Here is a 9915-nt window from a genome sequence, read left to right on the forward strand (position 1 = left end):
TTTGAGCGATAATATTTTCGTAGTCATGTTTACATATTCTAGACACTGGCATAAATTAGAAGAACCAAATATTTGCTTATTTTGTGTATTCGACATATGTTCATTCAATATTTATTCATCATTCACGCGCCGTATAATGTGGTGCTGCAGTAAATTTTCAAAAGTCACACACTGAATCGAGCAACAACAAAGCGGAAAAGGCACGCTCAGTGACCACGAGACAAGAAGAAAGCACTCGTAATGCTCGGGCTCGAATGAATAAAGAACATGTTGGAATTTTACGTATATTGTCAAAACTTAATTGTCAAAACATGAACATACCCTAAAATAATTATGTTTGACGTTTACATAAATATAAATAATGACAAGCGAATAAAGTCGATCACAAAAACATATATTTTTTTACTTTTTAAAAAATAATTACAAATCATTAATACATCAAATGCTGTGTGAATTGTTTAAATACTATTCTCGTACTTTTCCCATTACAAACTTAAATTAGTGCATATCATAGAGCTGCAAGCTATGGCGACATTCTGCAGAAATTCAAAACTAAAACCATATTCAACATATTGAAAATACTTTTGAATATTCTGCAGATATGGATTGACACTTCTTAAATAAATTGAATAAACAGAAATGTGATTTATTTTACTTGAGGTGGTGGTGGTGGTGGTTGAACTTGCTGAAAAAAGTTATCAATAAATTGTGATTTCCCTTTAATTTCGTCCAAATGGAATCTGTAATAACCCAAATAAGCTATGAATGCAAGAACGTGACCACAACAACCTACTAATCTCCGACCATGCTGACAGTCACAATAGTGTGAAATAATACCTTTTCTATCTTTTATGGCCTGATCTGCGAGAATATAAACATAATGCTTCACATTATTACGGAATCTCGATTTAAAAAACGTCAATACAACAATTGGTGACTTAATTTCATATTTCTTTATCAAATTCTTAAAAACAGTCTTAACGAGATTGACGGGATAAACGAAAATCTTCAAACCATCAAGTTCAATTTGCTCATGAATATAGGATAATGCCAGATGTGGTTGATAATTCCCCATGGATATTAATCTAAATTCATTCTTGGCAACTGCTGGAAAAACCAAAACCAAATGATTACATTCTACACACTTTTTCACAGAATTGTTAAATACCGCACTATCAACAACGACAGCAAATTCATTTTGATTATAATCACCTTTCTCAATCATACTTTGAGCGATTGTTTCGGCATCATTTTTATTGGATTCAAATGTTAAACGGAACTTGTTTATTAAACTGGCCCCAATACGATAGTCAGTCATGGCATGTGGGAGATCATATGTTATCCAAGTTCTATCAAATAATTGCCATATAGTCTTCATATGGCCGTTGCGAGTTTCAACAGCAAAACGGCAAGCTGTCACCATTCGTGATGAATTAGCCTGGATTGTTGTTAATTGACCTAATATTTTTTTGTCAACAAATTCAGGCATTTTTACAACGAATCCTTTCGCCGTTAAATAATTTTTCACATCGCGAAAACCTCTGTCCAAGAGAAATACATCACCGTTGTGTAATTTTTGTTCAATTTGCTCCGCGTATGTATTAAATATGTTTTCCATAATCGCCGCATCATTATCCGAAGATTTAAAAGGCCCAAACACTTCTATAATCTTTCCGTTGGTTGTTAGAAAAACCATTGGCTTGAAAAAATGACGTTTTTTTTGATGATAATAAAACTCTTTTTGTTTGGTAAAGTTTTGTGTTTTATTACAAAACACATATGTTCCATCAGCTATTATTATTGCTTGTGTTTTTTCACCATTGAGATACAAATTATTTGCCATTATAGAGACATTTTCTACCAATGTTTCTCTGGTCATTGCATCAAAACCGAGATTATTTGGAACAAAGTCTGTTAATAGCGATATTCTTGCTTTAGATATATATGCAATACCTGTTTTGTATGACACATTGAAATAATCACAAACGCGATTATATCGATCGCCTTTGCGCAAACGAATGAGATACATAAGAAGGGCTCTTTTGGCTCTCTTAGTATTATTCGGGAAATATTGATGTAGTGTCGGTAAATTATTCAAGAGCTCATTGAACTGGTTCAATGATAGGCCAGTTTTTTCCTTCATTCTTTCTTTCGGAAATTCTCGACAACCATATTCATCATCCAAAGGTAATCTTAATAAATCTATCATGTCTTCGATATACTCCCTTGTATATTTAAACTCTAAGTTTATAAAATCGTGCCAATTTCCATTTTCAAGATGTTCTTGGCAAATTACTGATCGCTTTGGAATATATATTCTGTGTACTTTGAGCACTTCATATCTTTTTCTTTTTGGTATAGAAACAAGACCCTGGTTTTGATGACAATTATCAAATACACATCGATGTGTATTCACTGCACATCTCATTAAAGAAAGTTCAATTGATGTCGACATGATTTTCAAAATGTGCAAAAAATATTCACTTTATGAACTTGTAACTTTTTGTTGATTAAAATCGATATGCGGGAATCGTTGGTGCATAGCAGACTAGGTAAACCAAATGAGTGACATTAATTATGCGCAGTTGTACTTATATAAAGACAGAAATTCACACGCATAGCACAATATACATACGTGTTTTTCCTATTATGATTAAATGTATTCTGTTTACCGTTATCTCACTGTGTATTGAATTATATGTACGATAAATATATGTGTGTGTGTGTATTTTGCTCTGTTGAGCGTTTTTATTGTATTCTTTTCAAAACCATCTACAATATTTTAGTTATTTGAAAACTTGAACAAATGCTTTTTAAAAAATCCTCTTGCTTTCTTAAATGTATATTGAGATCGATTGAGCTCTGGTTCTTATTCTATTTGATATTCAACTATTCAGAACATCTTATGCATATTTTCACTAATACTTATATAATATGTGATACACATTAACATTCATTTTCAATAAAACGTGTAGATGCAATTCTTCACTCTTTTCAAAGTGATCTGACTTATTTCTTATAAAAACTTTTAACAAATAGGTATGAAACTGTTTTTGAGAAGCAACTGCTTCTTTTTCTATTCGTAACGATTGTGGTGTTTTTCTTAATTATAAGTTTATCGAAATCGATTGGCAACCAAGCAGAAGTTCAATTAAGTCCGAAAGCTGAAAATATTCAAGATAAAAACTTATGAAAAATGGGAAATGAATGGAAGAAAATCATCACAATAAACAATAATAAATAAATTATGCTTACAAGAGACAATTTTGGCAAAACCAATCACCTTCTGGAATGGTTGTTACTTTCATACAGTCCATATGAAACCATTTGATAGTACATTGTGGATTTTCGCAGAAAATCATATTGCCAAAGGATTCACGGCGGCAAACACACCATTTCATTTTATTTGAATGTGCGACACCTAGATAAACAAAAAATTACATAATATTTTAGTTTGAAATCATTCTACTTGTATCTGCGATCTCACTTGTCTGTGTGGTTTTGTAATCTGGTAGCGTTTGCAAGCGTGTTGAACGTTTTTTTGGCTTTGGTGTAAATGCTGGGCAGGTTACTCGACGAACTCGTATTTTTTGTGGTAATTCTTGTTTTGTCAGTACATTCAATCCAATTATTTTGAGAGCCTTTGTTAAGGAACGTGTGACTGTCGAAAAAACGAAATAAATAGTTTAAATATGAGATCGACGATCCTTGTTCAGAGATGAAAAAACTCAAAACAACTACCTTTAATTGTGTCATGTTGATCAATTAAAAAATTGAAGCGATGAGGTGGACAAAATTGCATCATTTGTTCATGTTTTCTTGTTGTTGATCTGGTTTCTACCGAATATGAAGAAATTATTTTTTGATTTTTCACCATTTTGTATTTTGTTGATACTCACGTGAAGGCATTTCGAAGAAAATTCGTTCAATTTTCTGGAACAAGCGAAAATTCTCGCTGGAATCGTTTATACTTTGATCTACAATTAAATGAAAAAAATTCTGCCCAATAAGAAAGGTGAAATTAATGTTCTGCAGAATAAAATCAAACTTGTCTTCTTTTTAAATATGCCGAATATTTTCGTTTTAAAACACGAAAAATGGAACTACTGTAAAGAAAGAGTGACCTGTCACTTGATGCGTTGAAACCAATTGATGTTATATATAAATGTTTGTGTATGCGTGTACGAACTAACCAACGACTACTATGACACTGCTGTGTATATGCACTCTGAGCAGGGTTATAAGATAGACATTTGTTGTACGATTATTAATGCGCAATTCACCTTCTGCAGAACTAGCGGTACTTTGTTTATTTTAAAACGCAAGAGTTAATAATTTTTTCAATAAAAGAAGGAACTATGTCATTCGGAATTGAAATACATTTCTTATATTAAAAACATTGAAAACAACTGTCTGTACTTTAAAATATACATATATATATATTTTATATTGACTTAATATGAATGTTACTTACTTTTCTCGACGATACAAATGTGTCGATTTTGACAATTTTTTTCGTGCCTCTCTGCGCGATATTCCGGATTTATTAAAAGTTCGACGTAGTGGTGGCAACCTTTTGTCCGCTTCAAAGAACAATTTTGCTTTCGACCACATATTCTCTTCATCCGACTGAAACACGTTTAAAAATACATATTTTTAAAATTAATGCAGAATAGAATATTTTTTGCATTACATTTCTTTCTATTTGTCACAGTAAAGTGTTTTGCTTTTCAAAATACTTACTTCAATCAAACCGGCCAAAAGTGTCGTAATTTTTTTCTTCAATGGTTCGTTAAGGGCACAGGTATCAGGCAATTTTGATGACCATTCGATATTCCCATTTTGTGTCTCTATCGCTGAGATCTGTCCACGTTCTTTCTCTTTTGTCATTTTGTACAACATTTTTGGATTCTTACGACCATCTTTTGGATTAAATGGAAGCAAGCCTGTTACGGTCTCGTATAAGGTAACTCCAATTGACCAAAGCTCGTGAAGTTCACCAAAATCTTGTTTGGTTGGGCGTCCGTCATATGTTCGATACATATGCTCGAAAATATCCGGGTGTAAATATTCTGCGGTGCCATACAAAGACCCATATCTTTCATTTGGTTTCAGTATTCGTGCTGCACCAAAATCTGCAAGTTTGTAGATTCTCTGTCCGTGATTTACATCAATTAGTATGTTCGATGGTTTTATATCACGGTGAACGATATGATTTTCATTTAAGTGCTTCAAACCATCCAAGAAGTTGCGGAAGAACTGGTGAAATTCACTTGAAGACAAACCATTTTGGTTCGATTCAATAAAAGACTGTAAGTCCCCTTCGGAACAGTATTCCATGATCAGATGTTGTTCAGATGTGAATAGATTGTTTTCCATTGCGATGTATTTCACCACATTTACATGATTTGCGCGTTTCAGTGTGTTCGCCTCTCGATTCCGATAGAACTTTGTTGTAAATCTGAATGATTTAATGGCAACGTTTGTGTGAGTATTTGTCTTTGATCTTCCCTAATAGAAAATAAAAAATGAAATAGGAGAAAAACCACTCGATCAATATAAAAAATATACACTTTACACTGGTGTTTTTTTGTGTTTATTTTAATATTGTTACAGGAAAGACTTACTTTATATACATAACCGAAGGAGCCATTTCCCAACAAATCTCTCAACTGCCATTCAAAATTCTCTGTGCTCTGCATGGTTTACTTGTAACCAACAAAACAATAACTCAAAAAAAAAAAGAAAAAAATCACATGAAAAAAAATTGAATGTTATTTACATTAGAACGCCATGCACGTTGACGTATCGATCGCAACTAAACACATTTCTGCAGAAAAAAAAATTCTGTCATACACTATCGCTGCTGCTGTTTGCAACTTTTGTTTGTGTGAGTGTATTCACTATAGATGTTTTCGTATAAACAAAGTTCAAATGAAACATTTCGCTCGTGGCGTTGGTGACTTACACAAACAGTAAAATAATGACAGTTCAATAACAATTGAATTCAAATGAAAAGTTAAACGACATTTTTTAAAGTGTTGTGCAGAAAATGTATAATAAATTGATTACGAATTGCAAGAATAAATTAAGATTACAACGAATTGAATAATGAAAATTAATTCATTCTACATATATATCGAAAATTATATAGGGCTTTTTTTCATTTTGTTCTTAATTTTTACAAATACTTTTCCGTCACGTTTATTTAAATACCAATTTGAGTTCATTCAATAAAATAATAGAAAAAACACAACAGATTGTTTTTTATTTCATTTATATCTTGTCATTTTTAGTTATTCAAACATATTTGAACTGCATTCAAGAAAGATGATATATGAATTAACATCGGATTACCGATTTCGATGGGGGAAAATGTAAAATATGGTATAGTTGTGCTATTTAGATAAAAAAAAATAGGCATATTTGAATATTTTATTAAGACTAAGACTCTTAATTAACTCAATTGCTCTTAATTGCTTCTGAGAATTCAAAGACTTTTTTTTATTTCTCTTTCTCCTGTAAAGCAGTGTTTTCTGCTGTTTGGTGCCTGTTTATTTACATTTTTTTTTTCGATTTTTAAGGAAATCAGCCATAAAATGTGATTGTAATAACCAATTGTTTTAATTTAAAAATATGTTATGCAAACAAGTTAGTTCTGTATTATAATTATGAATCAGAAGAAGACAATGCATATGATCTTTTTGGTTTTAAACCCTTTGAAATTTCATGCCACATATTCCAAGTTAAAAAATAAAAATAAAAATAAAATAAAATCAAACCTTGATAAAATTCCAGTTTACTGCGCTGTACAGTACGATCACTTTCTGTGCCATTATTTCTTCAATTCAATTCATCCTATAACGACTGTGAAAAGAAAAAAAAACTATGTGCGTTTGTTTGTTAAATGAAAATGATTGAATTTTTATTATTTTGATTTAAATTGTTATTTTGTATACATGTTATTGATATCTGATTGTGATTTCTCAAACCGAACATAAAGTCGTTTCGACTATTTATTATCCATTTATAAATTGTATCAATAATTATAGGGCCTATCACAAACATGTTATCGATTGCATTTGCCTAAGCTGAATATAAAGACGCGTGGACTGTGTATTTCTCAAATTGAAAAACGTCTTTAGTAAAAATGGTCTGATAATGAATTTAGAAATGAAGAATCTTTGGCTAAGGTTTACTGAATGGAACTGTGATCTGTCGAATGACTTGATGATCTTTGGTTCAGATTCTGGCATAAATCTTCAAAAAAGCGCATTTTACCCTCCGTTCTAATATCAAGGCGAATGGTCATATCGTTCCAAGTTTGAATATCACGTGAAAGTTGTTCAGTCTTCATTGTTTTATAAGTATTCCAAAATCGGTTCTTGAAGTCTTCTGGTGTATCTGTTGTCCAATATGTAATCAAATGATCCATATAATTCATAGACTCTGTGCTCATCGTATCTGATTTTAGTTTTTCCGTTGCTGTAGTTACAACCAAAATGATGTTGTTGAACTTTTTGCAAGTCGATACAACGTCAAATGTTAATGCCCATTGTTCTTCCGAAGAATCACCTGATTCATGTCCCATCCATGTTATTACACCCTCTTCAATTTTCGCCTCGTCGAATAACGTATGTTTTGAAATGGTTTGATTGCAAACAAGTGTTAAATCGCTCTCGCTATGCATCAGTAATTGAAGTGTATTATCATATGAATTTCCCAAAATTTTGATGTTACCAATACCATGTTCCTCCCAATTGTTTTGTTCAAAACGATAGAGTTTCGCTTTGTGGTCAAATAAAATGGTTTTTTCTTTGGCATTGCTGGTGGTACGGTTTTTGTTGCTATCGTTTATCAACTGAAATGGAGCTAGTTTTTTCGGCGTCGTTGAATGATTGATCAATTGGGAGGTGTCGGGTAGTTTTGGTGTTGATGGTAATATCTGTTGGAATTCACCACACGATTTACAATCGTAGCCAGTGTTCGATTCATCGCAAAGGGTGCATGTCCATTTTACATCCACGCTTTTGATCGGCAAAGTGGTTGTCTCTTCACTTGATGCGGTGAAACTTTGTTCGAAGTTATTCAATTCGGTCTTCATTGGCACTTCTTCTTCATAAGCACCAGACGCTATATTGCCAAGAATAATTTAAAAATTAGACCGTTTATAGACAATGAATATTTTACACATTTACTTACACTTTGTCTTGAGTTGTTCCATCATTGTTTTCTCAACCTCTGACCAAACGTTGAAAAACTTATCACGAACTTTTGATAGTTTGAAGCGTACGACAGTTTCCATCATTCGCGAATAGTTTCGTGAGAAATCTTCTCCAGTCCATTTCATTTCAGTTTTTTTAATCATTTGGAACTTGGTTTGAACGGTCAATAGTTCATCCCATTGAACTTGATCGCCAATCATTAATACCAACCGAATCATTATTGGATCACTAGATTCACGTAGCAAAGACAATGAACCACACTCCCATTTGCTCAATTCACTCAAAATATCAATTCTTGCATTGAATATAGAATTCGCATCGATATAAACATTTTTGGGCGAAACGTTTTCGGGGGAAACATATTTTTCGACACGAATATTATCATTTTCAGTCTGTTGTTCATCAAAATCAATCTTTCTTTTCTTTAATGGAATGTTCTCATCTTTCGGCTGAAACGAGAGAAGAGCATTGGTTGAAGAAAAAGAATATAATTTATTATTTTATGAAGTCTTACAACGTTATCATCTAAACATTGCGTTGTTATAGTCTTTGCCGAACCCATATATCCTGAAAAACAACAGTAACAAATCAACAATAGTGAAAGAATCTAAGAGAATAGATTTTTCTATTTATTTAGACTCAATATCTAACTATTTACCGCTATTATCAACGACCTTTATTTGAAGCGATTTCATTTTGTTCAGTCCGTCTTGATGAGTCATGCCATGATATTTTGTACCGTGTGTTGGAAAATTCTTTGCCCAACGAAGCCCTAAATTACAAATCGGGCACACGTAGAGAACTGTTTTTTCTGAATGAAGTACTTCCACGTGTCGATTCAAATTTTCTTGATTTCCTATTGATTTGAGACATATTGGGCAGTAATGTTGCTAAAAATGAAAACAAACTTAGATAAGGATAAAACTGATACAACGAACAATCATTTCAATCGAACTACAAAAGGAGTGCTAAAAATAGCAATATTGGATGTGAATAACTGTTTATATTTTGTGTTTGGTCTTCTTTGATAAATAATTTTTTTAAACAAGAAATGTACCGTTGTGCGCATGGACTTTGGACTTCCAGAGTCAGACATAATCGATTGGCAACCGAATTTCTGAAAAATAAAATGAAAACGAATGTGTTAAAATTGCGATTTTTTCGAGAGTGGTCAAACTAACATGTACAACAACAAACAGTTCCGTACATTTATATAAAATGACAAATGGAGTTCACAATTATTGCTGCTTAATCAATTTCTCACAAAGACTGTTGACGAAAAACAATACGATGTTAAAATAATACACGTAATTCTATTTACCAAAAATGTAATCAATTCACTTTAACTATAACTCTCTTTATTTATATAGTTCAACTAAGGTCTACTATTGAGACAATTATGAACGTCAAACGGTTGAGAATATTGAGATTCGAATTTCTAATACATAGACAACAAAGAACCCGCGCGTGCTATCACATGTAAACACAATGCCGGCAACTTTGTACAGAATATAAAATAAATAGCATTGTTCACTGGCAATGAATGTTTACATTTGTATTAGTAAGGTGCTGTTGCAAATCGATGCCATCAATATCATTAGTTTGTATTAAAAAGAGCATCTTGTTTACGTTCAACTAATACAAGCATACGTAGTCACTGATCATAATCGAGACAAAATCAGTAAATGCG

General features: G+C 32.3%; 3 protein-coding genes across 6 annotated transcripts; all 3 read right to left on the reverse strand.

Annotated features, from left to right (window-relative positions):
* Positions 1–609: 609 nt before the first annotated feature.
* Positions 610–1589, reverse strand: LOC116347228. Of its 2 annotated transcripts, none has more exons than XM_031777747.1 (3): positions 1213–1589; positions 838–1104; positions 610–740 (listed from the first exon to the last, which is right to left on the reverse strand). In XM_031777747.1, the coding sequence occupies exons 1-3, from the start codon at positions 1487–1489 to the stop codon at positions 652–654; spliced, it is 633 nt and encodes a 210-aa protein (XP_031633607.1). In that variant the 5' UTR covers positions 1490–1589; the 3' UTR covers positions 610–651. The 2 variants fall into 2 exon arrangements, with proteins under 2 accessions (XP_031633607.1, XP_031633606.1); XM_031777746.1 differs by having other exon boundaries at positions 610–759.
* Positions 1590–2729: 1140 nt separating this feature from the next.
* On the reverse strand, positions 2730–5734 carry LOC116347226 (inhibitor of nuclear factor kappa-B kinase subunit epsilon-like). Of its 3 annotated transcripts, XM_031777742.1 has the most exons (8): positions 5628–5734; positions 4744–5511; positions 4475–4629; positions 3900–3977; positions 3742–3837; positions 3488–3661; positions 3256–3421; positions 2730–3164 (listed from the first exon to the last, which is right to left on the reverse strand). In XM_031777742.1, the coding sequence occupies exons 1-4, from the start codon at positions 5700–5702 to the stop codon at positions 3926–3928; spliced, it is 1050 nt and encodes a 349-aa protein (XP_031633602.1). In that variant the 5' UTR covers positions 5703–5734; the 3' UTR covers positions 2730–3164; positions 3256–3421; positions 3488–3661; positions 3742–3837; positions 3900–3925. The 3 variants fall into 3 exon arrangements, with proteins under 3 accessions (XP_031633602.1, XP_031633604.1, XP_031633603.1); XM_031777744.1 differs by lacking the exons at positions 4475–4629; positions 4744–5511; positions 5628–5734 and adding an exon at positions 4125–4182; XM_031777743.1 differs by lacking the exons at positions 4475–4629; positions 4744–5511; positions 5628–5734 and adding an exon at positions 4049–4125.
* Positions 5735–7061: 1327 nt separating this feature from the next.
* Positions 7062–9323, reverse strand: LOC116347227 (E3 SUMO-protein ligase RanBP2-like). Its single transcript, XM_031777745.1, has 5 exons — positions 9283–9323; positions 8884–9115; positions 8740–8792; positions 8203–8674; positions 7062–8133 (listed from the first exon to the last, which is right to left on the reverse strand). The coding sequence occupies exons 1-5, from the start codon at positions 9319–9321 to the stop codon at positions 7196–7198; spliced, it is 1734 nt and encodes a 577-aa protein (XP_031633605.1). The 5' UTR covers positions 9322–9323; the 3' UTR covers positions 7062–7195.
* Between the last annotated feature and the right edge of the window lie 592 nt (positions 9324–9915).

Source organism: Contarinia nasturtii, unplaced genomic scaffold (assembly GCF_009176525.2).
Source record: "Contarinia nasturtii isolate CC-2019 unplaced genomic scaffold, AAFC_CNas_1.1 Cnas_scaffold_1756, whole genome shotgun sequence".
In the NCBI taxonomy this organism is placed as follows: Eukaryota; Metazoa; Arthropoda; class Insecta; order Diptera; family Cecidomyiidae; genus Contarinia; species Contarinia nasturtii.

Coding starts and splice junctions, on each gene's coding strand:
- LOC116347228 (XM_031777746.1), bottom strand. CDS start 1,489: ATGCCTGAATTTGTTGACAAAAAAATATTAGGTCAATTAACAACAATC. Junction 1,105..1,212: donor TCAAAGTATGATTGAGAAAG/GTGATTATAATC, acceptor TTTTTCCAGCAG/TTGCCAAGAATGAATTTAGA. Junction 760..837: donor GGCCATAAAAGATAGAAAAG/GTATTATTTCAC, acceptor TTGCATTCATAG/CTTATTTGGGTTATTACAGA.
- LOC116347226 (XM_031777742.1), bottom strand. CDS start 5,702: ATGCAGAGCACAGAGAATTTTGAATGGCAGTTGAGAGATTTGTTGGGA. Junction 5,512..5,627: donor CCTTCGGTTATGTATATAAA/GTAAGTCTTTCC, acceptor ATTTTCTATTAG/GGAAGATCAAAGACAAATAC. Junction 4,630..4,743: donor TTTTGGCCGGTTTGATTGAA/GTAAGTATTTTG, acceptor AACGTGTTTCAG/TCGGATGAAGAGAATATGTG.
- LOC116347227 (XM_031777745.1), bottom strand. CDS start 9,321: ATGTCTGACTCTGGAAGTCCAAAGTCCATGCGCACAACG. Junction 8,675..8,739: donor AATGTTTAGATGATAACGTT/GTAAGACTTCAT, acceptor CTCTCGTTTCAG/CCGAAAGATGAGAACATTCC. Junction 8,134..8,202: donor GGAACAACTCAAGACAAAGT/GTAAGTAAATGT, acceptor TTGGCAATATAG/CGTCTGGTGCTTATGAAGAA.